The sequence below is a fragment of the Pteronotus mesoamericanus genome, unplaced genomic scaffold (genome assembly GCF_021234165.1).
Source record: "Pteronotus mesoamericanus isolate MK-2021 breed Mesoamerican mustached bat unplaced genomic scaffold, CSHL_Meso_final contig_65, whole genome shotgun sequence".
NCBI lineage: Eukaryota > Metazoa > Chordata > Mammalia > Chiroptera > Mormoopidae > Pteronotus > Pteronotus mesoamericanus.
In genome coordinates this window covers 4304848-4318270 of record NW_026555228.1, presented here as the reverse complement: position 1 = coordinate 4318270, position 13423 = coordinate 4304848, and the positions used below count along the sequence as shown (strand labels likewise).

General features: G+C 44.1%; 1 protein-coding gene across 1 annotated transcript in view; it reads right to left on the bottom strand.

The window, feature by feature from the left end:
• Positions 1 to 692: 692 nt before the first annotated feature.
• The window catches only part of PRPS2 (phosphoribosyl pyrophosphate synthetase 2), a 29074-nt gene continuing 16343 nt past the window's right edge, over positions 693 to 13423 (bottom strand). The window contains exons 5-7 of the mRNA XM_054581053.1: positions 5074 to 5247; positions 4153 to 4312; positions 693 to 3277 (exon numbers count right to left, since the gene is read on the bottom strand). Coding sequence (XP_054437028.1) covers positions 3185 to 3277; positions 4153 to 4312; positions 5074 to 5247 — 427 coding nt within the window. The 3' untranslated portion in view covers positions 693 to 3184. The remainder of the gene's footprint in view (positions 3278 to 4152; positions 4313 to 5073; positions 5248 to 13423) is intronic.

Sequence of the window (13423 nt, the reverse complement as noted above, 5' to 3'; positions counted from 1 at the left end):
ATTGTATAAACTGACTTTGTCCCTACAAGAGTAACTTAAAGCATCACTGAGCAGTTGTTTAGTGGGAGCAGGAAATGCTTCCTGGCACTTCTGAAATCAAAGCACATGAACAACTTTCGTGGGGCATACATTTCAGTTTGGTCTGCTCCAACCTATGGCTACTGAATGTCACTGCTTTGCTGTGTAAACACACTGTGCGATCTTCAATTCTACAGGAAACATCTAGAATTATCAAGTTGGGTACCTTATGTGGTACAGCTATTATACTTTGGTGTACTAAGCTACACTTGGTAACTAATCAGTCCTTCAGAAATACTTTCAAAATGAAGAGAGCCCTGGCCAATGTGGCTCAGTTGGTTGGAGTGTCATTCTATAAACTGAAAGGTTGTGGGTTTGATTCCCAGTCAGGGCACGTGCAAGAAGTCCATCAACCAACCAACCAACCAACCGTCTCTCTCTCTCTCCTCCCCTTCCTCTCTCCATAAAATCAATGAAAAAAAATGTCCTCGGGTGAAAGTAAAAAAAGAAAATGGAGAAGAGCTGACTTCAAAAAACTTTTGGCTTTTGTTTAATTTTACATGGTGGGCTACAATCAGGAAGTGGCACAATTTTCAGGAACCCCAGAAAACATCACTCAGTCAAAACGCATTACACTACAATGACAACACACACTATGAAAGAAGCAGTATGACTTTATTGAGATGTCTTAGTACAGTGTTGGAAGATCTGAAAATGTTATATTAAACCAATACAAGCACTGCGAATGATCTACTCCTGAATCTAGATGGCATCTAACAAAAGACAGTTACCCTATGAGCATCTGTAAGTTGATTAATATGAGTTAAGTTGGAGGCTGAGCGATTTTGCTATGTTCACACTTCTCTGGCTCCCCTTTTTGGCTACATACACACCAAGTCGGCCTCCATTCGCCAGAGCCGAACAGGACCAACACGTTCGGTGGTTTCACGGAAATGTTTCCACACCGGCAGTAAGAACAGTGCGAATTCTGGGATGAAGCTGCTCAGAGGTCGCCTTCCTCCCCTTCGCTGAACAGAAACCAAATAGCTCAGGCCCCACACGGCCACTATGGATGGCTCAGTCTAGTCTAATGAGTTAATCAGTGTATTAGAAGTACTTTCAAACACACACGTGGTGCTAAATAATGTAAGAAACAATCAGGTCTTAATTTAGAGGATTACAATAGATTTTGTATCATTTTTTCCCCTTAGGATTATTTTCAAACTAACTCCCTATTTTATTATGTTAGGTGAAATGATTACCTTTAAATCAATTGGTTGTAGTCATGTCAGGTCAACAGGTCTGCACTTGTATGCCAAGCTGTCTACTTATGCATATTCAGAACGACATTTTCATTCCTCTATGCGTGGAAATTCCAAGAAATAACAGGTACCGCTTGTTTATCAAAAATTAAAATTACATAGCATCTAAATAAACTCTTTACATATCTCAAGTCAACTCTTTCTACAAATAGTCACTCTGTATTGCATAGCTGGTTTTACCAGGCTACATAATACCATTTTATCTCAAAACCCATTTTAAGGTACAACAAAATGCTTGCTTCTGCGATGACCGAAATGACACTTTTAACTTCGATTCCACCTCTGCCCTAGTGAAGTTTGAAACCTTAACGGCCACTCTATTTGTTAATGACTTCAATAGATTTTCCTTTCCCCCCCTGCAGAACTTAAAGAATTTATTCTCTTCAAGTTTTACGAGTCAGCAGGAGGGAGACACTGTTGTTTATTACTCTATGTAAGCAAACTGTCTTCTGGTGATGAAGTGTTCGGTTGGTTGCGCACCAATGTGCACATAATAAAGTTCACAAAGAGGCGAGGCGTGCCTTCTACCCTTCTGCCAGCATCAGGGAGGCGCCTCACGTAGGAGGGTGCTATCAAGGGCCACCGCGCAGAGAAAGCAATCTTTCCCTACACACTCACTCTTGGTAATATTCACTATTTGAATATTATTTTAATGGAGGAAGTGATGTTTACTTATTTGCGCTTTCTTCGTAGGCCTTTCTTATCCACATTTTTAATGTAGTGGCTTTAGTTCCAATAATCAGTTGCCCATACTTGCTACTTCTGATTACAAAAAGCTAATGAAGACAAAAAGTCAAAACGAACGATGCCTAAATATGCATTTAGTGTAACTCATAAAAATCCACCTTTTAATCGATGTCCAAGGCAAAATTATGATCAGACTAGTCAATTTGAGAGGACTTAGGGGCTTTTGTTTTGGTGAAAATCAACAACACGAAATTATTGGGAAAAGGCAAAGTAAAAGCTAGAGCTAAAAATGGGACCTAAAACAACAAGACGACAGGATAAAAGGTGCCCAAAGAACTGTCCATCTGGGATGGACAATGGCCAGCAGGAATGTGACTGTGCAGAGACTCTCTCAAACCGTTTCCGAATCAGATCTATCACTGAACACTGTTCGGGAATTTTAGAACGTGGCACTCCATGTAGGTGAGGGTTATAACATGTTTTTCAGAAGTGGTAATAAATTCTGAGCTCAATGGCCTCTGGTATGTCTAATGTTTACCCAAAAACGTATCAGTAGCCATCTTAAAGGACATAAAATTTGGTCCGAATCAAACATAATAACTAAAGTGGTTTATTTTAAACTCAGCTACAAAAAAACAAAAAACAAAAAAAAAACAAAAACAAGCAAAAAAAAAAAAAAAACACCTCATGATATTATATATTTTCTAAGGTTTTCTTAGAAAGGCTCATTCTATACAGGGTTTCACTCAAATGTCCACAGGCATTACCATTATATATCTACATAGAAGTCTCTATCCTAAAGTCACCTTGGGCAACCCTGAAATATATAAATTAGGAACTCCCACAATGTAATTGTATTCGTGGAAGTTGTGGCCTCAAAACACTGATAGGACAAAAGAACACGTCACCTATCAGAACAAGTCAAGATGACAAAAATATTTTTGATTTATGACAGTTCACAGATCAAATAACCACTGCCCTCCCCCAAAACTGGAAATAAATGGTCTTGAGCTATAGAAGGGGGGGAACAACAGATCTTGGAGGATACACAGATCTCATTTTTGCATTCTAACTGCTGAGTCCTAAAGCTAAAATATCAGATAGAAACACACGAGTCAGAAGTCAGCAGGCCTGCTCCACTATCTACCATCCTGGCTTTAGAGCGGGACGTGGCTGAACAGGTAAGACACGGATTCACCGTTGTGGGTCCGGCGGATCGCCTCGGCCAAGATCATCGAAATGTCAATGACCTAAGTGACAAAGAGAAAAAGGGTAAGGAGAGTGAGGTATCTTACTCATATTTAATTAAAAACCTACGATTTCTCTACCTGCGAGATGAGCTCCTATCAAGAACCCGTACCCATTTCTTTTGAGAGGATAGACAGCTATGGGTCAATCTTCAAATTACAGCCTGGGAAACTAAACCCTGTTGGGCCCTGGAAGTGAGATTTTCAGTGCAGACACTCAAAGGCGTTTCAGGGCTGCTGTTAATCAGAGATATCCTTGTCTTGGACGTTTGTTGTTTTTAAACTAATTTTATTCAAGTAGGTAGAAGGTTTCTCTCTCTTGGTTTCAGAAAAATGTAGTGACTGTATGATTAAAGAGCGCAACTATGATCATTCTAACTTAGGGTTCGGCAAACTACTTTTTCTGTAAAGGGCTCGAGAGTCAAGTTTCCGCTTTGTAGGCCCGACTCAACTCAGTTGTTGTAGTGTGAAAACAGCTATAGACTATATATAAATGAATGGGCATGGCTGTATTCCAATAAAGCTTTATTTACAAAAGCACATGACGGGCTGGATTGGGTCCATGGGCCACAGCTTGCAGACTCTGAACTGTGGCTGCTCAGGTGAACGTGCTGGGTCCTACGTTAATTCTGCTTAGCTCCAGCACAGCCTGTCTCTTACTCTTTTTCTATTGCGGTTTTATTCACTCACTATTTCTAACTTTGACCTCTGCTGGCCTTTCTCAGAGATCCAACGTGAAGTAGACCGCCACATGGGAGCAGTTGCAACCTCTGTTGCCATTTGGCTGGGTGAGCAGTCACACACAGAAATACTCGGGGCTGTTTTTCGGGATCTAAGGTAGGTGCCTCGCCCAGCTCTGCCTGCGATGTAGCCAGTACCTGGATCTTGGGGCAATGAGTCATTTTGTCCTCTTGCGGAATTGTGTTTGTGACGACTACAGCCTCAAAGGAGGCACTGTTTATTCTGGAAATAGCTGGTCCAGAGAAGATTCCATGGGTAAGGATGGCATAAACTTTGGTGGCTCCGGCTGAGAGCAGCCTATAAAACAGAAGACCAAAAAAAAAAAAAAAAAAAAAAAAAAGGATCCCCTTAGTGTGAACTTAAAAGCAAAGTGTTCCAAAAAGGAAACAATGAAATCAATTTCTTCCACATTTAGTAGCCAAAGACAGGCTCTTAAAGGTGCGTACTGGCAAAAAATCCAAATCCGGGACAGTTGACCTTGGCCTCGGGCCCAGAGACTTCTTTGTTGTGCTGCAACCCTAGATTACACTGTAGTAATGCCTCCCTCCCTTGGGCTGCGACAACTGAAAATGTCTCTAGACAATGCCAAATGTCCCCTAGGGAACAAAACAGCCCTTGGTTAAGAGCCACTGGTTTTAACCAAAATAGCCTGAATACCATCCTTTTGAGATACCAATATAAAATATCACTGCGAGATTTTACATTCTTTGCTTTGCACTGTCTGAAGGCTGGAGGGAGGGCCGGACAGAAGGAAGTGAGGGCCTGAGGAAGCCTGCAAGGGGGTTTCTTTCTGTGCTCAGGTGCAAGGGGCGCGCCTCCTCAGACCTTTCATAAAATCCACGGACAGCTCAACCTTGAAAGTGGAAAGCGGACCATAAAGGACCACAGTTTTCTTCCTACCAAGGAAGGCACATGGGTCTAGAACCTTCTTTGGTCTGAAGTGCCACTGCTAAGCAAACAGCAATAATTAGGAAAAGCAGGCCCCATTCTTTTTAAAAGCTGATGTGTCCCCCTTCTTCATGAGATAGCCTAACACCTTCCCCAACTGTCCCTCATACTTGTCTGCAGCGTGGCAGATTGTGCCACATGTGTCGGCCATGTCATCCACGAGGATGGCCACGCGGTCCTTCACGTCGCCCACCAGGACCATCCGGTCCACTTCATTCGCCTTCTTCCTCTCTTTGTGAATCAACGCAAACTCCACATTCAACCTGTCCGCAATGGACGTGACCCTGTGCAGATGGAAAGGACACATTACATACAGTCAATAAAAAAACCTCACTCTTTCAAGTTGTATGTTAGGAAAGTAGGCGCCAGCCGCACTCTAGATAAAGCATCAGGTCTCACTTGTAGGGCTAGTGACATGGCTCTGCATTTGGAGCCGCTGGGGGTCAATGAGAGGGCGCCTTGAGCACTGCATCAGGCTACTGGGTAATAAGTGACATTCGGCGTGTTAGTGTCGCATGGTCGTTTTTACAATCACAGGCATGAGTTAAAGCAAGTTACTTGGAGACTGCCATTTGCGCAGTGAGTGGTGCAGCTGTTGGGGACAAAGTCCTGGTTAAAAGCAGCCACAGAACAAGTAGGCTTAAGAAAAAACAAAGCCAAACAAAAAAACGGGCTCCAGTACACTTGAGGCCTCGGGAGACTATAAATCGTGGGCCTGGGTCCTCCGCCCATCAACTGTGAATGCTCAAAAGTCAGCAGCTCGGAAAGGGCTGAGCTGGTCACAGAAAGAGGAAGTGACAGGCCCAGCCTGTCAGGGAGCCCAGGACATTTTCCCCCTGAAAAGCGGGGCTTGAATGATGAAAACTGACTGCAAAATAATGCCACAGATATGATCTGAAATAAGATTTTACTATTTCAGTTTTTATGGTAACAATCGATTGTTATGCAATTCAGTTGAAGAACTGATACTGAGGGGCCTCCTTTTCATTTCCATACACACTCACAGCCCGCATTTTGGAAGCCTCCGCAGCCTGCAGGGTCCTGCTCCCGCTGACTGCGCCATCCTCTGACGGGAACCGGGAATGGCGCTCATGGGCGGTCCGACCAGAGAGAGAGCAGGCAAGTCTCAGCTTTCCCTGGCCTGTTTCTGAGAAGGTTCCATGGCTGTGTTTTTTCATTGTGGCAAAATACATAAAAAATAGAATTTATCACTGTAACCATTTTAAAGCAAACAATTCGGTGGCATTAGGTGCACATGTCGTATTATACAACCACCACCTCTAACTTCCAGAATACTTTCACCGCGCCGAAAGGAAGCCCTGTACACACTGAGCGGTCACTCCCCAGTCCCGCAGGCCGCGACAACCGTGAGTCTACCTTCCTCTCCATGGATTTCCCTGATCTGAACTTCTCCTATGAATGGAATCATACAATGTGTGGCCTTTTGTAATTGGCTTCTTTCACTTAGCATGTTTACTAATTTTTTTAGAAAAGATTTTATTTTTAGAGAGAAGGGAAGGGAAGGGAGGGAGAGAGGCAGAGAAACATCGATGTGAGCGAGAAAAATCCATCAGCTGCCTCTCACATGTGCCCCAAGTGGGCATCTTGCCCGCAGTCCAGGCATATGCCCTGCCTGGGAATCGAACAGGGGACCTTTTGGTCTACGGGATGACACCAAACCCACTGCACCACACCAGCCAGGGCTGATGTTTACTTGGTTTGTCCATGTTATAGCATGTGTCAGTATTTTATTCCTTCTTATGGATGAGTAATATTGTATTGTAAGGACATACAATAGCACATTCTGTCTATCCACTCATGTGTTGATGGGCGCATGGGCTGTTCCCACGTTCCCGCTATCATGAACTCTGCTGCTATAAACATCGGCACAGAAGGATGTTTGAGTCCCTCCTTTCCAGCCTTTTAGGTACATACCAACGGGCAGAATTACTGGGTCATATGGTAGCTCTTTGTATATAACTTATTTGGCCAGTATCTTACCAGCTTCCAACGTGATCAAACACTATCGCCACCTTTTTCAGATCTTAATGTTTTTGTCGAAATTAGCAGGGAATCTGTTACTCAGGCAAGGGACAAAAGTGAAAATGAGGCCAAAGGTGAGGCCGCCTTCACTCCATATAGGAAAGCCTCCGTTTTGGAGTTGCCCTTTGGCCTGTGGCACACTGGGCCCCCGGACACCCTTTCTGATGGAAGCAGCTACAATGCTAGATTCCCAAGGGGACTATCCCTACAAGCGCTGCTCTCCCCTGAGCTGGGAGAGCAGCAGGGACCTTCAGAAGCAGAGAATGTAAAGGTAGGTTATCTTGAGAAGCACACGTGTGGCTAAGTTCTCGCCCTGAGGGTTTCTAAGGAGCCTTAAATGATCTTGAGCGTAACAGGAGACCCTGTGTAACACAGAGATGCTGAAGGTTATCCCTTCAGAACAATGAGTAAAAAATACACTGGCTGCCCAGGTGTGGACAGGAAGGATGCGCGGCTGTCTCCAGCTCCATGCTAAGTAGAGGGGGTGAATTCTCTCTCTCGAGTTGCAAACTACATGGAGGCACTCCTAAGGGTTATTCGTCCAAAATCCCATGTTGTGTATGATAAAACCCACAAGCGGAGAATTGAACTCAATGTGATACTTTGGGCTAACACTCCAAGGAAAAGGAAAATGATTAACAGATACATTGCGATGCGCTGGGGGGAGGAGAGGTAAGCAAAGACATTACTCAATATGTAGACAGATCTAAATAAATGTTCACTATGTAAAAGTACAATAATAATGTCTAGTTTGTGGAAAAGGAAAAAACTACACTGGACAATAGCTTTAAAGCACAAAAGATGGTGGTTACGAATCAAAATGTCAGTAATCTCAAAAGAGAAAGGACCAGGCCCAGGCTGGGTAGCTCTGCTGGTTAGAACATTGTCTGGATACAGCAAGGCTGCAGGTTCGATCTCCGGGGCACATACAAGAATCAACCAATGAGCGCATAACTAAGTGGAAAAACAAGTTGATGTCTCTATCAATCAACAAAAAAAGGACCAAACTTTCCATTTAAAGACAAAGGCTGTTAGATCAGCTAAGAGAAGACACCAATTTCAGATCTCCAAAGTCCCTGAAGCAAAGGGAAACATTACTATGATGAGGTCCATGTTCATCAAAAATGCATCCTTCTGTCTCAAACCAAAACCAAGTTGCTCTAGCTCACACTCTTTGTTTCTAAATCTATTTATCACTGGTTTCCTAACTCAAGGATTTACTTGGGCAAAAAAATTAATTAAAATGCTGACAAAAATGTTGCCCCGTAATCACCTTAAAGCATGTACTACTATCTATGTGCCAATGTCATAAAAGATAAACCATTTAAACTCTTAGTTCAGGAAGCTATTTCTCAGAAAACAGGGCAGATTTTCCCAAGAAAAGACCCGGAAGATCTCAGCATGGCAGAGCCCCCGGTGCATGGCCCACCACCACTGTGGCCTAAGTTCTAAGCCTGTGGAGTTGTGAAGCCCAAGCACAGCCTGCGTTCACACCTCCGCCAGGTGGTCCCACGCTCCTGCCCTGTGCGCAAGCCGACCAGCAGGGGGACCCAGAGGCAAGCTGAGGACCAAGCGGAGCTATGTGGCTTTGGGGGGGCGGGGGTGAGCATGGAACACGAGTGGGGAGACCACGGCACTTCAGGCACTCAACGGTAAGGTCAGAAGCAGGAAAGAAAGGAAATTATCCCTGCAAAAATCCCCCTGGGTTAATAGACTATTCCTATTCCTGAGTAGCCTACAACTCTTCTTTTGCAGGTATATAACTGAGACGTAATACGTAACCCTAACAAATAATGCTGAGACAGTATATCACGCAGAAATCTTAAGCAGAAAAAGCTGGAAGAAAAATCATGCAGAGTTTAATTTCCATTTCTTCTGGACACATGTTTACATTCTTTCCAAAAATAAATAAAAATTAAACCTGACTTAGTTTCACCAACTTCCTGTACCAGCTTTCGTTCATACTATCTCAACAGGGGCAGGTGTGTTTCCTTCTAAGGCTTTATTTGTTCTTAGCTGTCAACCCAATTAAGCCTCAAAAACTGCCCTAGTGACCCCTTGTGGTGCCATTAAGTTTTTTTTTTTTTTTTTTTTTTTTTACCAGGAATGAGTCAAGCCTCAAAGCTTTTTGTAAGGCAGAGAGTTCCAATTTGTAAGATAGACATATATTTTCTTTGGTGAAATAGGGCTTTTTGCATCAAGCAAATTAGTCACAGAAAATGTAAACCGCGCACATCACGTGTTATACCTGTGAGGCTGTTCTGTCAGTTGGGAATAGCCAAGTTGGAATGTGACGATGATACTGCATAGTAGAAACCAGGGAAGGGGGAAAGGAGGTGGCAAAATTACCTGAAAGCTACACCCCTGAAAAGCTCCGACTTTCCTGGCAGAGGAAACAGCGGCAGCACTGCCCCAAAGGGGCTGTGAGCAAACAGCAGCTCAACGCCAGCCACTTACTCTGGCAGTCAATTCTGCATTTCTTTATGCGGGAGTTGACAAATAAATAGGGGAACTTGTAAAAGACGGTGTTTCCTGTATAAGAGATGGACATTTAATAAATAGTTCTGGAACAAGTAGATGGCTGGGGCCGGGGTGGGGGGTGGGGGAAGAGTTGGATTCTTACTTCGCTCTCTATTTCAAAACAATTTTTGGGTTAAAAAAATTGGAACATTAAAAAAGAACAGAACCACCGTTAAAATAAAACAAAATCATGGGAGAGGAAAAATGTTGAGAGAGGGGGAATCCTTTAGAAACCCAGAAACTGTAACGTGAAGAAAGGGCAGCTAGGACTACATAATGATGTTTGAAAAATCCTGCGGAGAAAACACACACAAAGGGAAGAAAGGAGAAAACCTGGGGGAATATCTGCACCCCCCTCAATCCCATCAGAAACAAAGGTGTGACCTCTTGCCTGTGGGCCCGCCTCACAATCCAAAGGAAAAGGCCTCAGGCTGCCAGAACAACAGGCAAAAGGTAAGAATAGACCTTCATGGGACATAAACATGCCTGGAAGGGCAACCCAGCATCAAAAGGTTTTCATTAACAGAGAGGAACCTTCAGGGTGCTTTATGGGCTCAGAAGCAAGTCTACGATTAAAAAAGAAAGAAAAAAGAAACAGACCACCTCAAACAAGTCTCAGAAAAAAGTGACAGGCACCTCCTCAAGAAGTGCCTCAGGCAGGTCCTTCAGGAGGGTTCCAGAAGGCGGCGTTTTATCACAGGAGATGAAGACCATCCAGCAGATAAGATGTGGAGGAAGAAGACGGTGATATGGAGATCCTGACCCTGTGCAGGCCTAGGCTAATGGGTGGGTGCGTGTCTTAGTTTTCAACACAAACATTTAAAAAGTAAAAAATTAATTTAAAAATAGTAAAATCCTCATCAGGATATAAAGAAAATATTTTTGTACCCCTGTATAATGTGTTTGTTTTAAGCTAAGTGCCATTACAAAACAGTCAGGAAGCTAAAAAGAATTTTTAAAGTGTATAAAGTAAAAAAAAGAATTACAGTAAGCTACGTTTAATTTATTAAAGAAATTCTTAAAATAAATTGAGGTGTACAGTGGACTACAGTAGTATACAGAGGTGTCCTGGGCCTTCACAGGCACTAACCGTCACTCACTGACTCACCCAGAGCCGCTTCCCATCCTGCAGGCTCCACTCACGCTAAGTGCCCTGTAGAGCTGTACCATTTTATATCTTTCCTACTGTATTTTCCCTGTCCCTTTGTTTAGAGCCATACATACTCACCCTTGTGTCACAACTGCCTACAGCATTCAGTGTAGCAACACGGCTCTGTAGGTTTGTAGCCCAGGAGCAACAGGTTATACCACAAAGCCCAGGGGCGTAGTGGGCTGTACCATCTAGGTTTGTGTGAGTGCACTCTATGATTTTCGCACAATGACGAATCGCCTAATGACGCAATTCTCAGAACATATTCCCGTCGTTAAGCGATGCGTGACAGTACACACAACAGTCTCCGAATGAGGAATGGGAAACTGGTTAAAAGAATAATATACAAGTACAATGAGATTATTACCCAGCTATAAAAAGACAATGGAGCAAATTAAGTTTTAATAAAAGCACAGTGAAGGAGTATGTGCAGCATATTACCACTTGTGTGAAATAAAAGGGAGACAGATGTTTGAATAATGTTAATTCTGACATTGGAAAGAATAGAGGTCTCTAAAGAAAAAAATGGGGGATGCTACCCTGTTTGAATATTTGCTAAGAGCATTCTATTTTCAGAGTATATATTAAAAAATAAGGTTTGGCCCTGGCTGGTGTGGCTCAGTGGACTGAGCACCGGCTTGCGAACCAAAGGGCCACCGGTTCGATTCCCAGTCAGGGCACATGCCTGGGTTGCGGGCCAGGTCCTCAGTAGGGGGCGCACGAAAGGCAACTAATACACGTTGATGTTTCTCTCCCTCTCTTTCTCCCTCCCTTCCCCTCTCTAAAAATAAATACATAAAACTAAAAATAATAATAATAATAAGGTTGGGATAGGAAAAGTCCATAAAAGGTCGTAGAATCTATTATTCTTTTGGCTCATTAGCTGCTAAAGTAATTTTTTTCTGGTTTAAAAAAAAGAAATATGACAGACACAAAAGCCGCATGATATTGTCTGATTCCATTTATGTTAAATGTCCAGAGAGGCAATTCCATAGAGACAGAAAGCAGATGAGTGGCTGCCAGGGGCTGGGGATAGAGTGGGGAGTGACTGCGAATGGGTATGGCATTTCCTTCGGGGGTGATAAAAATGTTCTGGAATTAGATGGATACACAAATCTGTGAATATACCGAATACCAATGAACTGTGCACTTTAAATGGGCAAACTGCAGGTGTGTGAATTCTCTGTCAATAAAGCTATTAAGCACGAGTTACCTCTCATACCCACGTGCCCCTTGGCCCCCTTGTTCACATCTAACCTTTCATCGGGCCAGCGGACTTGCCATTATCGAATACGGATTCCACTGTGTGACTGAAGTTCCCATGTAAATTGCAAGCATTTCCCCTAGAAATTACCCCACATGTTGCTCGCTTTCCGGTCTTCTTAAGCGGACAACACGCAGTGTCTTGCACCTGGAGGGCCTGGCGGGGGCACGTTTGCGAGCATCACACTCGGTGCTGGGTTGACATGGTGCTGCTTCCCTACCCTGTCGCTGCCCAGCTGGGGTCTTTGCAAATTAACTTTCTCCTTCTGTCTTCTATATACTTGTGACCTCTGTCAATGGCCACTTCCTGCTGCTTTTGGAGACCCATCTCCAGCTGTGCCCCATTTTTCCTCCTCTTCTGAGCCGAGAGCCTTAGCAGTAGCAACAGCAGTTTAGTGCACAAAGGGGCTCTGCTAAATAACAGGACCTTCACTTTCTGGGCTATTTTGAAGCTTTTAAATTTAATTCTAGGTCCCTAGCTGGGCCACAGGTGAAGTAGGGGGCCAAAAAAGGGATGGGCATTTACATTTTAAAGGTGTCTCAAAGGCTGATGGTCACTGGTCTCTCACAGCACATTTAGCTTCCTTGCTTTCTTACTGGGCTAGTGGACCGAGAAGTCTCGTTTACCTCTCCATTCCTGATGGAGGCATCTACCCAGGTGTTAAAACTCCATTCCATTTTTTCTTCCTCCCCAGAGAGCAGATGCATAGTTCTACAAGGTCACTTTGTAGAGTCGCCACGCCCCACTTGCAGTATAGCACTCTCTGTGCCCGTTGCTCCTTAATTCCTTGAGTCTCTGCAAAGCCCTCCAGATTTGCTGCTCCTACCGTTTCCTTATGCCATTCAGTGTGCCCGCACTCTGATGATACCAGCGTCAGGTTTCTGTCCAACTTCCGTTACAGCTAGTAACTGTTCTGTCACCCCCTGGCGCTGACTCTCTGCGGCCCGGTGACCTGGATCAGGAGGCCCAATGGGGTCCACTTCAGTGGGGAGGGCCTTACTGAGCAGTTGAGCCTGTGGAATTGTCCCTCTGCAGTGGCCTTGCAGCCTGGGACCAATTTTAATGGGAATCTTCTCAGCAGAGCGTTTCCTGCCCCACGTCTGACGTCTCTCGGGTGCGTATTTTCTCCCCCATTCAAAGGCCCTGGCAAAGCCTGGCCTTCCTCCTGGGCTACAGGGGAGAAGTCACCCTTTCATCCCCCTTCTCTCTGGAAGCTCCTATGTGGGTGCTAACACTCCAGCCGCCAGACTCTTCCTGGATTTGGCATCTGACCCGCAGGCCACCTGAGCACAGCGTTCAGCCTTCCTTCATTTCTTAGCCCTAGATTGCTCCCTTTCTCTCTTGGTGTTCCATAAACATAGATTTCTTTTTCTTAAGATTCTATTTCAGCTATCATTTCCAAGTGTTTGAAGTAAGAAGGACCAGCTTAGTCAATCGTGTTGCTAATTAAAAGCCTCATTTTCCAATTAGGCTTTTGCTTTTA